This window comes from Gadus morhua, chromosome 16 (genome assembly GCF_902167405.1).
Source record: "Gadus morhua chromosome 16, gadMor3.0, whole genome shotgun sequence".
Classification (NCBI taxonomy): Eukaryota; Metazoa; Chordata; class Actinopteri; order Gadiformes; family Gadidae; genus Gadus; species Gadus morhua.
In genome coordinates this window covers 29,872,597-29,894,182 of record NC_044063.1, presented here as the reverse complement: position 1 = coordinate 29,894,182, position 21,586 = coordinate 29,872,597, and the positions used below count along the sequence as shown (strand labels likewise).

The window sequence follows — 21,586 nt, the reverse complement described above, 5'->3', positions numbered from 1 at the left end:
TTTCACAGCTTTTGGTGTGAACGTACGGTTAGACCATGGATAGAAGGGGCTGTGTATCATCAGACACACATCCCTGAATCCCATCACAGCTCTCACCTGCGAGCGCAGCTTCAGAAATGACCTCCAGGGCCATCTCCTCCACGGCCTGGTGCCGGCAGAGCTCTTCCCATGAGCCTCTCACACCACGCTTGGACGCCAGTTCCAGTAGCTGCTTCTGATTGGGCACCATGAAGCCAATCACGTACGACTCCTCACTGCACAGCACAGCATGGTGAGGAGGTTATTGGACACCACACACACACACACACACACACACACACACACACACACACACACACACACACACACACACACACACACACACACACACACACACACACACACACACACACACACACACACAGGGTTAGGAGGTTAAGGGCATGTGATACTTTAAGTTTGAGCTACTTAGCTCACCACTATGCCACTTAATAACAATCTGTTTAAAAAAGTCTGTTTATATTTCACACCTGTCTATGCTGCATCTATTTTATATATTATTATTATTATTATTATTAGGGGTCCTACGAAATCTGTAGGAACCCTATTGTAATCGTTGGTATTATTAGGGGTCCTACAAAATACGTAGGAACCCTATTGTAATCGTTGGTATTATTATTATTATTATTATTATTAGGGGTCCTACGAAATCCGTAGGAACCCTATTGTAATCGTTGGTATTATCATTATTTTTCTTTTCCTGACGAAATCGACCATATCTCAAAAACAACAGGGTCAAAAGTTCTGAAAATTGGCTGGCTTGTAGAACTTGTGAACTTTAGGTGGCGCTATAACAAGCCTTTGAATTGCAACATACCCAACAGGCTGCCATTTCCACTAGGATAGTGCAATATGTATGAAACTTGTTATACATGCACCATTAGTCATGATGAACAACTTTTACACTGTAACCCATACGGTCAGACCATTTGGATATAGTGCAGTGACCACAAGTTGACCAAACACCCACACATTAACTCCATTGGCGCCGAAAGTGGTAAAAGCTGCAAACTCAGCACACATGTACCAGGTGACTGTGGGACTACATGGTGTTAAATTCATAGCAATAAGGACAAAGACGGCAGAGATATTCATTTTAAAGTGAAATACATGCATATCTCAGATTTTTAAACAGCTCTAACATTGCGTCAAAAACACTTAGGCTCAGCAGTCGAATATGGCTATAGTCTATAGTCTATTTGGCCTACCAATTCCAAATTTCAAGTCGATATCTGAAAATAGCATTTGGATGCATTTGTTTGAAGTTGTCTTTCTGAACCGCGGCCATTCTACAATGCAGGCTGGGCCTTAAAGCGGTACACACGTTATTAAAAAAAACGTCAGTTTGACAGTGGATTTTGACACAGTATGCGTTAGAAACATGGTTGGTGTTTGTTTTCATATTTTAACTTCCGGTAAAGGGATAGGGTTAGGCCTTAGGGTTAGGGTTAGGCCTTAGGGTTAGGGTTACTGTGCGTTCACACCAAACGCGACGGGGCGACAAGATCCCATACAAAGGGAACGTAGAGACGCGTTTCGGGCAAATTATTCGCTAGAGAAAACCGGCGACAAGTTTTGATTTGTCGCGCCACACGCGTGTTAGGCCTTAGGGTTAGGGTTAGGCCATAGGGTTAGGACCCCTTCATGGTTGCTTGCAACTATATTTATTAATGTTATTATATTTTTTATTTTATTCTAACTATTTAATGTCCAGTTCTTGTTTCTCTTATACTTTTCACACACAGACAGACAGACAGACAGACAGACAGACAGACAGACAGACAGACAGACAGACAGACAGACAGACAGACAGACAGACAGACACACACCTGTTGCCGTAGACACAGATGTTGTCCACCAGTGGGCAGTTCTTCAGCACCGCCTCCACTTTCCCCAGCGACACATACTCTCCAGCCTGGAGCTTCACCAGGTCCTTCTTACGGTCTGCAGCAGGAGAGACACCTTAGCATCCTCTGTATGCTCATCACACACATATCACTCTCTTCCTCCCCACTCCCTCCCTCCCACCCTCCCTCCCTCCCCCCTCCCTCCCTCCTCCCTGTCTCCCCCTCCCTGCCTCCCTCTCCCCCCTCCCTCACTTATTACTCCCTTCCCCCCACCCTCCCTGCCTTCCCCCTCCCCTCCTCCCTCCCTCCCCCTCCTCCTCCATCACTCCTCCCTCTCTCCCCCTCCTCCTTCTCCCTCCCTCCTCCCTCCCTCCTCACCAATGATCTTCAGACTGCCATCGTGGTGGACCTCTCCCACGTCTCCGGTGCAGAACCACCTCTGCCCGCAGTCGTCAACAAAGAAGTCCTCCTGGTCCTTAGAATCCTTCTTGTAGTAACCCATTGATACGTTGCCTCCACCAATCAGGATCTCTCCCCGTGGGTAGGGCTTATCGGTGCTACGGTAACCAGCTACAACAGGAGGAGAGGAGGTGAACTATGACATGTAGGCCACAAAATATAACAAGAGAAGTAACCACCAAGCGATTCAGCAGTTGGAGTTTGATGCTCAGAGGAACGTTCTGAGAAGAGCTGTAGCTAGACAATTATATTATAATGATATGAGGAGATATGATATGAGATATGATAGGAAGGGATATTGGATATGATATGAGGGGATATGAGATATGATGATATGAGGTGATATAATATATATTGTGAGGGAGATATGATATGAGATGATATATGAGGGAGATATGATTTAGGGAAATATGATATTAGGTATGATATGAGGGAGTTATGATTTGAGGGAGATATGATATGATAGGATATGATATGATATAAGGGAGATAGGATATGATATATGATGGAGATATGATCTGATGAGGGTAATATATAATATGAGGGAGATAGGATATGAGATATGATATATGATATGAGGAGATATGATATGAGGAAGATATGATAGGGGATATGATATGAGGTATGATATATGATATGAGGAGATATATGAGGACGATATGATATGAGATAGGATATGAGATATGACATGAGGAGATATGATATGAGGAAGATATGATAGGGGACATGATATTAGGCATGATATATGATAAGAGGAGATTGATTTGAGGGAGAGTGCACAATACTTTTCCCAAGTAACTCACCTTCCACCCAGTCTTTCAGCTTGACTTCAGAACATACCAGTGGTCCTCCCACTCTCCCAGTGCTGTAGTCCCACACTGTAACCACACACACACACACACACACACACACACACACACACACACACACACACACACACACACACACACACACACACACACACACACACACACACACACACACACAAAGACAGACAAGCTATTTATCTTCATTGACGTTGGTGAACATTCCTCCCTTCTTGCCCCATCAAGGAACTTCCATCGAACCCCCCCACTGAAGGGTCATATGACTTGAGGGCTGCCTATGATAACAATGGTCTGAGGAAGAGACTGGGAGACTGGTTGAGTGGCTGATCCAGGAGTGGCCCAGTACAACCCAGGATGGAGGATGTACACTTTACCAAACGTGCTGGACTAAGGCCAAACATCCCATCTGACAATCAGTCCTTCCAGCAGGGGGATAACAACATCATGTTGATCACAGAAACAACCATTTTCTCTAACAATTGAATTGAGTTGGTAGCTGTGTGGGCACACCCCTGAACACGGCTCTGATACCATGCTATACATATAGGAATATGTATATAGCTATGTATATGTATGTATTTATGTGTAAATATATATATTTATATGTATATATATGTATATATATGTGTCTATATATGTATATGTTTTCTATATGTATATATAGAGTATATGTATATTTATATGTATATACATACACATACATAAATACATACATACATACCTTCCTACCTACCTACCTACCTACCTACCTACCTACCTACCTACCTACCTACTACATACATACATATATATATTTATATATATGTATATATACTAGAGCTGTCAAGCGATTAAAATATTTAATCGTGATTAATCGCATTAATGTCATAGTTAACTCACGATTAATCGCGTTTAATCGCAAATTATTTTTCTATGCTAAATATCCCTTGATTTTTTTGTCCCATAATTCTTCTCATTTTAATTATCTTATCAACATGGTGAAGTGCATCGGCTTGCCTTGTGCAAATGATTTTTTATTGATAACAACATTGGCATATACTGATCAAAACAGGACGATACAAAAAAAGAGCCTATAGTGCAATTAAACGACTGCTCTGAACAAATGTCATTTGAACATAGCAGTCAGGCTACTGCTTCTATGTTTTGAGCCAAAGAAAAAAAAATATATATATTTTTTTTTATTTTTTTTTAAATAAAACAATTGCGTTAATCGCGCGATAATTTTTTTAACGCCGTTAAAATTGGTTTGCGTTAACGCCGTTAATAACGCGTTTAACTGACAGCTCTAATCTATACATGAATATATATATGTGTGTGGAGGTCCTTACGCTGGCTGAGGGTGCCCCCCCCGCAGGTCTCCGTCAGGCCGTAGCCCTGCACCACCGGGCAGCACAGACACACGTTCATGAAGCGGTGTGTGGCGGCGGAGAGGGGCGCCCCCCCCGACAGCACCGCCCGCGTCCGGCCCCCCAGCAGGGCCCGCACCTTCCGGAACACCAGCCTGGGAGCAGGGGGAAGGGGGACAACATAAACTCGGTTTAGAGGAGACCCCGGGAGTAACCTGTGAATGTGCTATTACCATGTGTGTTTTGTCTGTGTGTTTTATGTTATGGGCGGACCTAGTGGATTTGGTTGTGTTTCTCGAAAAGTGGATGCATTTATTTCAATGCAACCTGATGCGGAAATGCCCGACCGCAGTTCAAAGGAAAGGTGGAACAACTGCTCTAAACCGCTAGACCTGATGTGATCCGATTGCGCGCTACAATAACGCCATGGTGTGTGGCGCGTTTCATATGCAACGTCATTCATTATAACACTTATACACAACGACTGCCCTTTCTTAAAGAAAATAATCACAGAGTGACCAGGGATCATAACCATGGGGACAACACGCTCCCTCCTTCCTAGAAACTCAACCCAAAACACATTTTTTTAATCTCCTAGGGGTGAACTCCCAGCAGAAACAGGGGGTTCACTTCCACTTTAAACCAAACAAACCTAAGGTTGAACGCATGAAGAAGGCTGGAGAGAATAACGCTAAAGACCTCTTGCCCGAGGTCTTTAGCGTCGTTGGCTCATTAGCCACCAAGGCTAATGGGGGTATTGACGGGAAGGGTTTTAGACTGGACAGATCAGAAATGACCTCAGAGAATGAGGTCTAGCAGAGAATTAACCACAATCTGATTTATTCTCCAGTATGTGACACACATCACGCAAAACAATCCACTCCCGAATAACCCTGAATGTCCACTATATGCCACAGACGACGTCCACCATTGGGTTTTTTGTAACTTTTAGAAACATTTTTGCACTAAAGTTATGATTGATTCATTTGTGACAGCAGTTGATGAATGGAGGGAAATGCTGACCGGGAGAAATCAAAACATGTATGGGGGAGGATGGAAGGAAAAACTATGTAAAAGCACTGACGAGAAAGAGGACAAGCGATGACATGATGATTATGGTCTGGAGGACAGGAAGCGGGGGAGATCATGAGGCTATAGGAGTAGTTATGTTTGTACAGTCAGGGTCTTGGAGTGAAGTCAGAGTGCTGGGAGATTATGGGGCTATAGGAGAAGTTACAGGCTGAAGTCTCTACACTCAGGGTCTTGGAGTGAAGAGAACAAGGAGATGTGTGACTGACGCATGTGTAAAACCTAACATGTGCAGCATTGACACATTGATGCAGGCCATTAAAAATGTGTTTATCGGCAGGTCTCATGTGCCCGCCTCCTACCACCCACTTGTCACACAGCGGCGTGGCGAGGCCCAGGCTGAGCTGCTCCAGCTTGTAGTGGTAGGCCAGGACGAAGAGGGTCCGCTGCAGGCTGCTCATCTCCTCCACCTTGCCCATCACGCTCTTGTAGATGCGGTCCATGATCTCCTGTGGAGGAGCGCGTCGAGAGAGAGAGACAAAAAGAGAAAGAGAGAGAGAATGTGTGAGAGAGAGAGAGAGAGACAGAAAGAGAAAGAGAATGTGTGTGAGAGAGAGAGAGAGAGAGAGAGAGAGAGAGAGAGAGAGAGAGAGAGAGAGAGAGAGAGAGAGAGAGAGAGAGAGAGAGAGAGAGAGAGAGAGAGAGAGAGAGCGCGAGAGCGAGAGAGAGAGAGAAAGAAAAAGAGAGAGAGTGAGAGAGAGAAAGAGAAAGAGAAAGAGAGAGAGACCACTAGATTGGTGAACATTGTATACCAGTCAGACAGAAGATAACCCAAAAGCATTAGAAGTTTGATGGGGACGAGTTTTTCTAAAATGTGGGTCCCAGACTACTGTCTCCTTTCCCTGCGGACCTAGTCCAGCCCAGCAGCCACCCCCCTGATACTGTCCCTCCCTTGGGTCCACCTCAGCTACTAACACAGCCACCAGGCCTGGCCCCAGCCCCAGCCCCAGCATTCCTGCGCGGTGTGTCAGGTCTGCTGCAGTGTGGGGTGACAGGGAGCTGGCTCTCGTACAAAGGAGCTCTCAGATGGCTCTCAGATGTACCGTCCACAGGTCTGCTACGAAAAGCTTAATATATAGTGTCAAGATAGTCTCTGGCAAGAGAAGAAGACATTGTAAGGGTGAGTCTGCCTCCAGCTAGCATTATGTCTTCATTATCTGCTCTGGTAAACTGCAGATGACTTCTTATTGGCCAGTGGTCTGAGTAACAACGTGTTCAGGTTGAAGTAAGCCAGGCCTCAGCCAGCAGCTGGAGATCAGGAACCCAACAGGAACAGAGACATTGCGTGATATGGATCACCTTGTGGTGTTTAAAGGCTAGTTCCTAATACTAAAAGAGAACTGCCTCGTATTGGGCTGTGGGGGGGACTGTGAACACTGGGACCATAGCATCATAGTCTGGCTTTTGTTCGTTCCATGCTTATTTGGTAACGTGGTCCAACTTCTCTGTGGTTGTTCAGCAGAGAAGCATGCTGCGCCTCAGAGCAGCAATGGTCTGAGGCGGATGCTGGGACTCTGTTTATGGGACTGGTATCGTGAGATGCTGAGCTCCAGTTTTGTGTGACTGGACACTGTGTCGCTTTCCGACTGCTCTTGGAACCCCTAAGGAGATGGTCTGCCCTTCAGAAACCCACTCAAACCAACCTTTCAACAGAGAGCTCAGAGAGAGGAAGAGAAATACTCACAACAAACAAACAATTAAAAACAGCTGGCCAGTGTGTGTGTGTGTGTGTGTGTGTGTGTGTGTGTGTGTGTGTGTGCGCCCATGCCTTTGTGTGTGTATTAGAATTAAAACAGAGAGATTGAAAGAGGAAATGGACATGGGATGACGAACACTCTTGTAGATATCATAGCAAACATTTTGCCTTGGGTGTGTGTGTGTGTGTATATGTGTGTGTGTATGCATGTCATGGGGACATCCACACAGGGCCTTCTCACGTTCTGTTTACAGCTGTGAATGGTTCCAGACACCCTCCCTCTCTACGACCGCCCTTGTGTGTGTGGTGTGTGTGTGTGTGTGTGTGTGTGTGTGTGTGTGTGTGTGTGTGTGTGTGTGTGTGTGTGTATGTGTGTGTGTGTGCGTGTGCATGAGCATGTGTCTGTGCGTGCATGTGTTTGTGTGTGTGTGTGTTTAAATGTTTACACACAAAAGATTTAGATTATGTAAAAGGCTAATGAAAAGTATGCACACCGCCCTTTGTAGACAAATGATCTTTGTCTCAATTAAGGACCTGGGGCCTCATTACAGAAACTTCATAACTCCGAAATCCTATCCTATCTTGAGATAGGAAGGCATTTAGGGGTTTTGATATTACAGAAGGAGGTTTCCTAACTTAACTTAGGAAGAAATCCTATCTTATCTTAAGATAGGAATTTAGCCATTACAGAACTATCCTAAATTAGGAGTTTCTTAAGTTAGGATCCCTAAGTTAGGTCGCCAGGCATAGACCCTGTCCTAAATTCAAAATAACTGTCAATGAGTTAAAAGAATTGCAGCAGCACTGCTGGTAGGTCTGTATGACAACGAAGAAGAGGAACATCACAACAGAAATGTGATTGCTAAAAGGCTACAGAGACCGCACAATGATTTGTACTAGAGCCAGTAGCACTAGTACTACGGTCATGGCGGGTATTGGAACAGAGAACAAGAAGAGGAGTAATAAAGCAGTAAAGTAATTCTTCCACCAAATTCAAAATTAAATGTCTTTGCAGGCAATAAAATTAAATAAAAATATGGTCAGAAAAATTTAACAAATCAATATGCGGCCTCAGTAGCCTTCAGCCATCACGTTTATGTTTTGATGTTCCTCGTCTTCATTGTAATTGTGTATATTAATTTAATTTTATCGCCTGCAAAGACATTTCATTTTGAATTTGGCGGAAGAATTACTTTACTACTTTATTACTACCTCTTCTTGTTCTCTGTAACAAAACCCGCCATGACCGTAGTACTAGTGCTACTAGCTGACCGTTATTAACAAAGATCCTCAACAGTCTCTGTTAACATTAAAAGTAACTCATTATATCAATCTCATGCACACTCTGAGTGCAGAAACAGACATAACCTGACGATTGCCGATCGCAAAATCTGATTGAAAGAACAGTTAGGATTACCTAAATTAAGATAAGTTATGCCAAAAATAAGATAGGAAACGGGCAATAGGTTAGGGACTGCTTCTGTAATAGGAAATTAGGATTTTTCCTAACTTTGAGTCCCTAACTTAGGTTAGGATGAGAAGTTAGGATTTATTCTGTAATGAGGCCCCTAATGAGGTAATGAGGGCCTTAATTAAAGTAATCCTAACTGTTCTGTCAATCAGATTTTTCGACCGGCAATCGTCAGGTTATGTCTGTTTCTGCACTCAGAATGTGCATGAGATTGATAGAACAAGTTACTTTTAACGTGAACAGAGACTGCTGATAAAGGATCTTTGTTAATAACGGCAAGCTAGTAGCTCTAGTACTACGGTCATGGCTGGTATTGGAACAGAGAATAATTTAACAAATCAATATGCGGTCTCTGTAGCCTTCAGCCATCATGTTTCTGTTTTGATGTTCCTCGTCTTCATTGTAATACAGACCTACTAGCAGTGCTGCTGAATTTTGTTTAAGTTATTTTCAATTTAGGACAAGTCGTATGGCCACCTAACTTAGGAATCCTAATTTAAGAAATTCCTAATTTAGGAATGGCTTCTGTAATGGCTAAATGTCTATCTAAAGAAAAGATAGGATTTCTTTCTAAATTAAGTTAGGAAACCTCCTTCTGTAATATCAAAACCCCTAAATGTCTTCCTATCTTAAGATAGGATAGAATTTCAGAGTTAGGAAGTTTCTGTAATGAGGCCCGAGGGAGGTATGAGGCATGTGGAGGATGAGATTCCATCACGAGGGCATCTAGATGCGGTTTGGCCCGACAGGGGGGACAAACATAAGCAGGTTTCAGTGGGTTAACGTACCGGTACGGCGGCGATCAGCGTTGGCTGCAGCACGCTGCTGTCCCCTTGGCTGCCTCTCTTGATCATAGACGACTAGGGCATAGGAGACATGATGAACATAAAACACACACACAGTACCGCCACCTCAGTTTACCCTAGGGTCAAGTCATGCACTTTCTGATCTCATCATAGAAACATACGTAAACCATGTCCAATAGGTGGCTGGGTTAGATAATTATGAATATGTGATTGTTCTCTTCTTCCTGCCTCCCTTCCCTCTTCAGTGGTGATTCATAATTATCCCATGATGCTGCGCCACTAGACCTGCTACTCATTCATGCTTTATTGATGGTATTGTGTTAAAACAAATGTTATCAACAGTAAGATAACTACTGCAGCAAAATAAGTATAATCCTTTGATAATATCTTGGACAAGGCGATACTTCCTACTACTACTTTGTAGTACTACCATGTAGTACTACCAGGTAGAAGTGTGACAGTACACGATAGTTGAGAAGAACTCTGTGTCGTCCTGGGGGAGTGCACCTGGTCAGCCAGCGTGAGGGGGGAGGAGTATCCGATCCTGCAGCCGTGGGAAAGGCACACCAGCTCTGCATTCAACTCCAACACGTGGGCCAGCGGCAGGTAGCCTATATAGGTGTCCTCCTCACTGCAAATACACACACACACACACACACACACACACACACACACACACGTCCCCGTCCACGCACACACACGCCAACACATACACGCACCCAACCACACACACGCACAGAAACACAGCAGGTCACCTTTAATTATAAAAGGAAAAAAATACAGGAAAAACAGAGGATGTATGGAGCCTCTGGTCTGGAGATCCGGAGCCTCATTACAGAAAGAATCCAAACTTCTCATCCTAACTTAAGTTAGGGACTCAAAGATAGGAAAAGATCCTAATTTCCTATTACAGAAGCAGTCCCTAAACTATTGGCCGTTTCCTATCTTATTTTTGGCATCCTATCTTATCTTAATTTAGTTAATCCTAACTGTTCTTTCAATCAGATTTTTCGATCGGCAATCGTCAGGTTTTGTCTGTTTCTGCACTCAGAGTGCATGAGATTGATAGAATGAGTTACTTTTAACATTAACAGAGACTTTTGAGGATCTTTGCCAATAACGGCAAGCTAGTAGCACTAGTACTACGGTCATGGCGGGTATTGGTAGAGAGAACAAGAAGAGGTAGTAATAAAGTAGTAAAGTAATTCTTCCACCAAATTCAAAATTAAATGTTTTTGCAGGCGATAAAATGAAATTAAAATACAAATGTAACAAATCATTATGCGGTCTCAGTAGCCTTTAAGCCATCACATTTCTGTCGTGATGTTCCTCGTCTTCATTGTCATACAGACCTACTAGCAGTGCTGCTACCTAACTTAGGGATCCTAACTTAAGAAACTCCTAAGTTAGGAAAGTTCTGTAATGGTTAAATTCTAGAGCTGTCAAGCGATTAAAATATTTAATCGTGATTAATCGCATTAATGTCATAGTTAACTCTAATTAATCGCGATTAATCGCAAATTATTTTTCTATGCTAAATATCCCTTGATTTTTTTTGTCCCATAATTCTTCTCATTTTAATTCTCTTATTAACATGGTGAAGTGCATCGGCTTGCCTTGTGCAAATGATTTTTTATTGATAACAACATTGGCATATACACTGATCAAAACAGGACGATACAAAAAAAGAGCCTATAGTGCAATTAAACGACTGCTTTGAACAAATGTCATTTGAACATAGCAGTCAGGCTACTGCTTCTTTGTTTTGAGCCAAAGAAAAAAAAAAAAAAAAAAACTTTTTTTTTTTTTTTTAATAAAATAATTGCGTTAATCGCGCGATAAAAAAATTAACGTCGTTAAATCTGGTTTGCGTTAACGCCGTTAATAACGCGTTTAACTGACAGCTCTATTAAATTCCTATCTTAAGATAACATAGGATTTCTTCCTAAATTAAGTTAGGAAACCTCCTTCTGTAATATCAAAACCCCTAAATGCCTTCCTATCTCAAGATAGGATAGGATTTCGGAGTTATGAAGTTTCTGTAATGAGGCCCCAGAACGGACCTGACCCCGTAACCTCCCATCCTTCTCATCCCCCATCGCATATCCTCCCTCTTTCCATAGTCCTCCCCTTTCCCTCTCTTCTGCACTTCCTCTCAAGCCTCCCGTCGCCCACTCCTCTCCAGGGAGGAAGGGAGGTGTAAACACATGTGGTGTCTTTGGCTGCTTAGCCAATCAGCCGATCGGGGGGTACAGAGCCCCATGGGATCCCTTTGGAAACCCCCATAAGGTTGTTCAGGACAGCTTCACATGACATGAAAACCTGTAAATGAAAAATGCTAGTGGGTGAAATTAATGGATCTCACTTCCTGAACCACAACTACATGTCCCAGCAGCCCTGGGCCCTGTTGTGGGCTGTGACACATTGGGCGGGAAGGTGCAGGGCTTTGGAATGCGAGATTACTCCAACATGTTTTCTCAACAATGATGATGTACTGCTATAAGAAACCTGTCAGATGTCCTTGAGGAGGTCCCTGCTGATGGACGGGGGTCCATCTCTACTCTCCTCTACAGCACATGAGGCTTCTGGGGATATTCAAGGAACGAGGAAAGGATTGGAGGGGAGCTTCTAAAGTTTCCATACTGAGCTGCTGAGTGGAAACTGCCAGTAAACAACAACAGCAGCCCTAAATGTCACCGGTTTGGTTTGGGAGCCAACAGACTAGCTGGGGGGAATAGTCAGGGGTCCATTTTGTCCTAATGCTGCTCAGAGAATTGTTTGCCATATTTAGTCATTACGTATTTTCTACTTTTGGGTTAAGAGATGATACACATATTATATATACACACACAAACACCAGTGGAGGCTTCTCCAGTGAGGAGAGGGAGGAAGATCCTCCTTAACATTGTCGAGAATAAAAAATGTAGATTGTCCAGACTATATATGTATATGTTATGTTCGTTTCCCTGGGTAAAGGGACATTAACACCCCCCATTGACAATTACTTCAGGGAGAACGTTCCTCCCTCAGCCTCCATTGACTCCCATTCATTTCCCCAAAAGTGTTGGCGGCCGGTGAATAACATAGGGTTCAATGGGAGAGAGGAGGAAAGTCCTCCTCTGAGTGGGTGTGACTAGCTAAGGGATCGGGATCCCACCTACGTGTATTCACGAATAGGCTGAAGCCCTGGTTGCGCTATGAACCAATAAGCTGGAGTCCTGGCTGTGGAGCAGACCGGCGGTAGGGTTTATCGCCTCAAGTGTAGGTTACGAGAACCAACGAACCCGCTCAGTCAAATGGCTCGTTTCCATCGAGCGGTGCGCTAATGTTCGTTGCGGTACAGTGCGGCTCTGTTCGCTTATATTGATGTTTCCGTAGCCCGCGGCCGGGCTGCCAGCGGCCGAGCTGCGGAGCCCGCGAGGAGGGTTGACTTGATCTATGAATGAAGTCCCTCAAACTTAATTGGCTTTACACCATCAGGGTTTTTTCTAAACAAGGGAACAGGGGCGCTGCGCCCCGATACTCCCGGCGTGCGCCATCCTACCGAAATGCCGACTGAACCTGTCAGACTTGGATCTGTACTTACATGCTGCTGTACAACATACACTATTTCTCAAAACGATCTTTTCTCCGCGAAAATATCCCAACACCACCACCTGACAATGTGTCTGATCCTCAAATAACTTATAATTACTCCAAAAATATTCCGATCCGAATTGGAGTTTCCCAGACCGAGTCGACATGCTAACGTTAAAGTTATTAGCAGCAAGCTAGCTAGCTACTATGTATTTGAATGGGTTTTTGGTCTAGGCGCTAAGATGCTAAGCAACGACAGAAATAAACAAATGTGTTCGAGTGTTGATCAAGAGTTTTGCGAGAGCAAAACGAACAGTCGAACAGGGTTCCCTGTTACCAGGGAACCCGTAGCAGGGAACTAAATGGCAGCTGCACGGCCGAATTAGCCCAATAAAAGTGTAGTAACCCAGAGAACCAGCTACAACATAGTTTTCATCCAAACGAGCCGTCTTTAGCGAACGGTGAATTGCATTGGCTTCTACGAGCAGTCGGCTTTCAGCCGCGAGCTTAGGGACCGTCTGCAAAGTGCAAAACTGAATTGCATTGGCTTCTACGAGCAGTCGGCTTTCAGCCGCGAGCTTAGGGACCGTCTGCAAAGTGCAAAACTGAAAACGACAACAATAGTAACATTTCTATAGCGTCGCCATTATTGACTCTAGAGCCCCACAACTTGGTCCATAGAGGCATGGCACAGGAGGTCTACCATGACTAACGCTACCCTGAACCACCTCCTCAGGATCAGTATTGAGGGGCCTGCAATTGATCAATTTGATTTTGACAAGGCAGTGAGCCGTTGGGGCAGTCTCAGGAACAGACGGCTGCTGTTGTGATTTGTCCTACTTAATAAAAGTTTAGCCAATATTTTTGAAATTTGTCGTGTTTATTTACAGGGTAAAGTTGTACAAGTCTACCAAAAGTTGATAGTATTTTAGTTTTTCAGGATGACCACAAGAGCTAGAATTTCTCTCTAAGATAGCCTCAGAATGTACCATTTAATCATTATTTTTTCAAAGGCTTCGCGCCTTTGACCCCCCTTCCACACCATCCCCCGCCTAGGTCGCGTTGCTCCCTCGGCTTTGCGCAGGGGTCTGCTCCCTGCTACTTTTTTTTTCTAGAAAAACCCCTGACCATGACCAACATTCTGAAACATCCATTAACATCCACATTTGCCTCAAGCAATGTTAGGCTTACAGCCCATGTAAATAGTTGTTAAATAATGTTCTTGTTGTTCTTTTAATTGTTTGTTATTCTGACCGTTCTGTTTGATATTCTGGAAAGGTTGTTAGTGAATGATTCAGAGCATGAAGCATTTTAAATGCTATCACTTTTGGTAAGCTATTGTTTCTTTATTGGGTGTCAAGCAGCGAAGCTGCGAGACAACCTATTGTTTTCTTATGAGTTCCTCTTATTATAATCCTTCATTGGGAGTCCATGGCAGCCCATAGAACGCCTTGGTGGAAAGTTGTGAAATTTGGCACACTGGTTCAGGACAGTGCCATTAGCACATGAAGCTAATTTGAGGTCGCTAGCTCATCATCTCTAGCGCCACCAACAGGTCAAAGTTGGACATGCATTGATGTTTATAACTTTTGACCCATTGATCCAATATTCTCAAACAAAGTATCATTGGATTCCTTGATCCGAGCAGAGTTCAATGACGTCATTTTGCGCCATGATGGATTTTCCGCAGTCTTGGTTTATGTCAAAAACCTTCAAAATGCTATTCCTATCACAAATCTTGTCCAATCACCTCGAAACTCTTCAGGCCATGCTTGATAGAAACATCGAAAGATTTTTCAAATTCAAAACTGTTTGGCCGCTACAGCCAATCAAATCGACCGCAAAGTCACCAAACAGAAAGTAAGCCAATATCTCAGTAGCCCTTTCACACATCATAACCAAACTTTGTAAATAAAACCATGAAATCATCATGGGGACACTCAATGAATTTGGTGACCATCGACCTCTAGAGGGCGCTATAATTAATGAAGACGTGTTTTAACTTCTCTCTCTTCACATGAGTATATTTCAAACTTATTTTCAATGTCTGGTGATACTGTTAGCCATATAGCTAATAAAATATTTCCCATGGCAACATCAGAAATTGGCCGCCATGTTTAAAGTTGTCTGTATCAATATTACATATCCACAGGCCACATATTTCATCCAATCATCATGAAACTTGCCCTATATGATCTTCAGACCAAGCTGAAAAAATCTGCCAAACAGCTTTTTCTAATTCAAAACTGTTTGACCGTGACAGCCAATCAAACTTGACGGCAAAGCCTGATTTGACTAATTGGCTTTGCATCCTTTCCTTCTTCCCTTGTACTCCAAGACATGCTGCCCACCAGCTTTCAAAGTCCAATGCTGCCACTGGTGGATTTGTATCAATTTACATAATTATCCAATCCTGCTAATTTGTAATTCACCAAAACACCCTGAAGCAACTTGAGTGTCACAAACATATGCCACAATAGGCCACTATCAGTGCAAGCAGGCCAATGGCAACCAAGCTCGCAGTCCTTCCTCCCTCACTTTAAAAACCACCAGCTGCCACTGACATACACATATACAGTTGTTATTGTTGACTTGGAGATGTATGTAGGAAATGTACTGTACCAAGTCATTAACTGATGAATGATACGTTCTCAGAGATGAGCGAAACGTGCTCAGTCTAAACACCGGCTCCTCCCGAGTGCAGTGCGCCGCAGCCAGGATGTTCTCCCCTCAAACATTGGGTGGATCAACTGAGATGTACTAGAGTCACCTGTACCTAAGAACCTTGTCCTCTTTCAAAAGAGCTCCTTGACCCGAGCTCTGCTAAAACTCAGGTAAATACTGTAGCTTCATTAGAAGATGGAGACAGCCATGAGAGCCAGGAACTACTTCCATATGGACGGTAGAAAAGGGCACGGCCTTTGGGTTCTTTATTCAATCTCACATCTTCATCTTGTTCAAGAAGTCTCACTCAAAAGACAATGGGCTTGTAACCAGAGGGTTGCTAGTTCGATCCCCGGCTCCTTCCCGGAGTGTCGAGGTGTCCCTGAGCAAGACGCCTTAGAGTGCTCCTGACGAGCTGGTTGTCACCTGACACGGTATATTCCCTGTCGGTTTGTGAATGTGTGATTTAAGTGGCTTTCGATAAAAGCTTCTGCTAAATGCCCTAGATGCAGATGTGAATGTGAGCCCTGCGGCAGAGTCCTGCGATGGGCGGGTACCCGCATAAAAGTTGCTAAAACAGGTGGATTGTGAATTCCCTAAAATTCACGGGCAGGAAATTAACTCCTTGCGGGCGGATAGTGTATGAGAACCAAAACAGTATTTTAGTTTGCTGAAATAAAACATCATTTAAAAATATGTGAAATATTGTACGTCTGATACAATAGACATACAACATTACCACATCGCAAATACAGTAGCCTATGTGTTTTAGTCAACAATACGACACTTGACCCATCACGTCACTACTGCGACTTTTGATTTCTTTGTTTGATGAAATGTGCTCCAATAGTGCGTGATAAAAATAAAGCACATTTATTTGATGTTGGGTAACGGGCCAAATATTAACGGGTCCGGGCGGGTGCGGATTTGAGTTTACTATTATCACTGGTGATGGGTCGGATCTGGTGCTGAACTTTGCGGGTGCGGGCGGGGACGGGTCTCAAAAAATTGACCATTGCATGACTCTGCCCTGCGGTCCACGGTCAGTCAGCCAGGTGTCAGCAAGGCCGGAGAGAGGCGGCCTACCCCAGTCCAGACACCCTCTCCGCGATGCCGGTGACGCCCGCCAGGAGGTTGCTGTGGGAGATGAGCACGCCCTTGGGGACCCCCGTGGAGCCGCTGGTGTACATGATGACGGCCAGGTCCGCCGGCCGCGGCCGCGTTTTCCCGCGAGCAGCTGGGGAAACACAAAGGGAGGGAACCAATCAACACGGAGCAGGAGGTGGACCGCGATGGTGGTAAACAAGAGCACCCTGTGTCTCAGAGACACGGAGCAACAGAGATGATGAGCCTACATTAGGCCTAGGGGGCACTCTGGGGAGCACAGAGCACGCTCCACCTGTCTGCTAACTTCTCAGACCGGGTCCCTGATTCTGCCATCCCGCCATCGATGTCCCTCCATCTGCATTCTGATTCTCCTTCTTCAGGGTCTCCTGTTTGTCCATTTGAAGTCCTCTCTCCTAAAGAGTTTTTTAAGTGTACAAGTGGGAGACACTAGATGCATGCAGTCTGTTTTAAATACAGCTTGACTCTCACAGAAGGAGCTGTGAGTGGATGCTTGCGTGTGTGTGTTCGTGACATATCCTAGCAACCTAGGGAATCTTTACTAAATTGCACAAAGGCTCTTTAAGTGCCTTTAAGTGTCTTTAAGGGCCCTTCCACCCTGTTGGTGCCCTGGTCAGATGATGGTGTAGGGAAAGTTCTTAGTGCTGAATGACATCAGTCTACTACAAAGGCATCATGAATTACAACCACTGCAATAAACTGAGCTTCTTCTTCTATTCTGTGAATGAGGGATTGTTTTATATATTTATATTTTATGTTGAAACTGTAATTTTAAGATAGAGAATATCTTCCTGACAATTATGAAGGTTTTAGTTCAACGGAACCACTTGCATTGAACTGGAATAATAGATCAACAGCCAGCTTCGTCTCTCCGTCTCTTCCAGGACCTCAGATATGTGTAAGGACGACAGACAGAGCTCCGGGCGGCAGGTGGTGGATGTGTGGGAGAGGACAGAGGGGTCAGCGTGACCCCCCCGCTTGTTCCTGAAGTCCAAACAAACACTCACACTGTGAACTATGGGCCCTCGTCTGGCATCAAGACCAGCTCTGCATGGAGACAGTAAGAGACATTAGCACTCTCTCTCTCTCGCTCGCTCTCTCTGGGTCTCCAGCGTGGTGTGTGTGTGTGTGTGTGTGTGTGTGTGTGTGTGTGTGTGTGTGTGTGTGTGTGTGTGTGTGTGTGTGTGTGTCTGTGTGTGTGTCTCTGAGGGCTTGAGGACATCGGCAAACAGCTGGCTCTGAAAAAAACTAAGCGGGACCCCTAAGACTGTTGATGACGTGCGAGACACAGCGGCACAGAAAGACAGAGAGATAGAGAGAATGAGAGAGAGAATGAGAGAGAGAAAGAAAGAGAGATTGTGTGTCTGAGTGTTTGTTTGTTTGTGTATATGAGTGACTGAATGTGTAGGCAAATGTGTTTATGCGTACGTGTGTGATTTCATGCAATGCGTGCATTACTTGCTTTGTTTGTGTAAATACTTTCTGTGCTTGTGTGGATAAGTGACTGCATGTGTGTGTGTGTGGTACTGCATGTGTTTATATGAGTGCCTGCTTGTGTGTTAACGAGTGACTACGTCCTTCTAAGATGCTGTGGGTCCCTTGGCCCCAACCCTGGCTCCTCCCTTAGAGAAAGAAAGAGAGAGAGAGAGAGAGAGAGAGAGAGAGAGAGAGAGAGAGAGAGAGAGAGAGAGAGAGAGAGAGAGAGAGAGAGAGAGAGAGAGAGAGAGAGAGAGAGAGAGAGAGAGGCCCCCTTACTTGACCTTAATCTGACGCAGATGTGAGCACTTCCTCATTCACATGACCTCACAGATCCACCGGAAACCCAACACACACAGACACACAGACACACACAGACACACAGACACACACACACACACACACACCCTCCTCCGTGGTTTGATAAGAGTAGGGCAGAGTGTGTTAATGTGGGTCTCTGTGCTTCCTTATCAACAGGCCCGTGACGACGTGCTGTATCGTCTTCAGAAACCGCACAGAAAGGACCACAGAATCAGTCAGGTGAACATGTCTGTACCGTTCTCAGGGCGCCTCCCCAGCTCCTGGACGGCGGTCATGTTGTTGATCCTGATGCCTTGTGGGTAGTCTGGCCAAGAGGAGGCCCTGCTGCCCACCACCACGATGTGCTGAAGACTGGGGACCTGGGTCAGAATGGCCTGGAACACACACACAAGCACACCAGCACACGCAAACACAAGCAAAAGTATGACTATAAATTGTATAACTATGAAATCAGTTTCTTTGGACTTGTGCGTGTGTTGTATCTGTGTGTCTGTGTGTGTTTGTTTATGTTATTTCAGTATGTGTGTGTGTGTGTGTGTGTGTGTGTGTGTGTGTGTGTGTGTGTGTGTGTGTGTGTGTGTGTGTGTGTGTGTGTATTTTTATGTGTATGTATGTGTATGTGTGAGTGCGTGTGTGTGTGTTGTTTCAGTGTGTGTGTGTGCGTGTGTGTGTGTATGTGTGCGTGTATGTGCATGTGTTGTTTCAGTGTGTGTGTGTGCGTGTGTGTGTGTATGTGTGCGTGTATGTGCATGTTTAGTGCATATGTGTGTGTGTGTGTGTGTGTGTGTGTGTGTGTGTGTGTGTGTGTGTGTGTGTGTGTGTGTGTGTGTGTGTGTGTGCGCCTGTGTGTGCTTCTCACCTTGAGCTTGGTCTCCAGGAGCTTACTGCTGATGATAATATGCCTAACCTGGGTCTCATTCAGTACATGGAGGATGGCCGGGACCCCCAGAGTGGAGTACAGAGTGACCACTGCAAAACAAACACAAATATACCACACTACTTATTCATATCTATATCTATATTCTCATTCAGACATTAAGTTAGCCTCCATAGGAAAACGGAAGCCAATCGCCACAGCTGGAGTTATGGAAATTAAAAATAAAGTTTCAGTGTGTAACTTCAGCTAGTTTCAGTGTGTAACTTCAGCTAGTGTCAGTGTGTAACTTCAGGTAGTGTCAGTGTGGAACTTCAGCTAGTGTCAGTGTGTAACTTCAGCTAGTGTCAGTGTGTAACTTCAGCTATTTTCAGTGTGTAACTTCAGCTAGTTTCAGTGTGTAACTTCAGTTAGTGTCAGTGTGTAACTTCAGCTAGTTTCAGTGTGTAACTTCAGCTAGTTTCATTATGTAACTTCAGCTAGTTCAGCTAACCTCTGCTGTCACTTTGAAACTAGACAACATATCCCCGGGTTGAGAGTCATCCATAGCACCATGCAGGCAGACCATGTGCGGAGCCCAGTAACACTTGCTTTGCCTTTTATAACATAATATATCAGCAGCACATGCACTCGCCTTTTCTGTCAAAGTTAACATTGAGCAACTTGTGGGATGCCTCTCAAAGAAAAGTACGACGAGTATCGAGAGATTAAGTAAACATGACTGAAAGAGATTTAGCAGACATGGCACTTGTAGGTAAATTGGTATTTCCTTGTACAATTATTCCTCTCTGGTTCACTCAGACTGACCAGCCAACACACGGACCGATCAGAGGCTGCTGTTGTTCTAAGAGGTGGGTTAGAACGTCTTTAAACCACAAGCTACACCAACCTCCTTTTACAGCATGTACTAAAAACACTTATAATCCGCTTTTCAACAAAGGTACAATCAATATAGCCTCTTTAAACTTGCAGGTAGCATGTGCTCAATCCTGCAAGTATTTATCTGAAAGGACAACAAAGTGGTTCGACCAATCAGAGAGGCGGGCTGGCGGGCTGGTCTGCAGATAAGACAAAAGGTGCGGCAGCTCGGTCGTCATCCCCCGGCAGAAGGGCCGTGTACAGTCCCTGAGGAGCCACAGGAATCTGATCTGGGAGCTGCTGGCTTTGTCGTCATCGCTCTGCAGAAGTATTGTGTACAGTCCCTGAGGAGCCACATGGATCTTCTCATGCAGACAGGAAGCAGAAGTGTGTGATCTGGCCTCACAACCGCTCCCGTCTCCTCAGTTTAACCCTCCCTCCCTGCCCTACGTTATGTCAGACCCAGAGTGGTACAGCAGCAGGATCCTCTCCTGACACCGCACTTCAGACACCATGGCTGTTCTGTACAGTTTCATTAGCACTGTAAACAACTATGTCAATGTAAACAATGTAATTCTCACTATATTCACCCACACACAAACACCGACACACACAGATACCAGTGACATATGGTGTCCAATTGGAAGTGTTCTACCGAACGCTGCTTAGAGGTCTTTGGGGAAAAACAAGACAAGCAAGAGTGTTTGCGTGTGTATCTGTATGTGTGTATGTGTATGTGTATGTGTGTGTGTATGTGTATGTGTATGTGTGTGTGTGCGTGCGTGTGTATGTGTGCATGAATGTGTGTATGAATGTGTGTGTCTGTTTATGCCGGCACGGCCCGCGCGTTTACACTGACCGGGGTATTATACCCGCTTCATTGCGCACGCCAATTTACCCTCTCGGACATTTTCACCCTCTTGGTTTCATTTTCATGTAAATGCGATTAGAGGGCTTCGCGGTTCCAGGGGCAGGACTTCGGTAGAGTTGTTGCTGCGTTGTCTCTGTTGTAGAGAGCGCTACCAAAATGAATAGTTCTAATTGGAGAGAGAGTGAAATCCGCAAGTTGCTGACCATCATGGGAGAGAAGATGATGCAGTCGCATTTAACGA

General features: G+C 44.6%; 1 protein-coding gene across 2 annotated transcripts in view; it reads right to left on the bottom strand.

Annotated features, from left to right (window-relative positions):
* Positions 1–21,586, bottom strand: part of acsl3a (acyl-CoA synthetase long chain family member 3a) — a 33,846-nt gene that overhangs the window by 4,572 nt on the left and 7,688 nt on the right. For both annotated transcript variants that reach the window (XM_030380434.1, XM_030380433.1), the window contains exons 4-14: positions 19,602–19,711; positions 18,978–19,116; positions 16,907–17,057; positions 10,088–10,211; positions 9,563–9,634; positions 5,917–6,056; positions 4,501–4,673; positions 3,149–3,223; positions 2,265–2,456; positions 1,869–1,983; positions 97–254 (exon numbers count right to left, since the gene is read on the bottom strand). In XM_030380434.1, the coding sequence (XP_030236294.1) occupies positions 97–254; positions 1,869–1,983; positions 2,265–2,456; positions 3,149–3,223; positions 4,501–4,673; positions 5,917–6,056; positions 9,563–9,634; positions 10,088–10,211; positions 16,907–17,057; positions 18,978–19,116; positions 19,602–19,711 (1,449 nt within the window). The remainder of the gene's footprint in view (positions 1–96; positions 255–1,868; positions 1,984–2,264; positions 2,457–3,148; positions 3,224–4,500; positions 4,674–5,916; positions 6,057–9,562; positions 9,635–10,087; positions 10,212–16,906; positions 17,058–18,977; positions 19,117–19,601; positions 19,712–21,586) is intronic.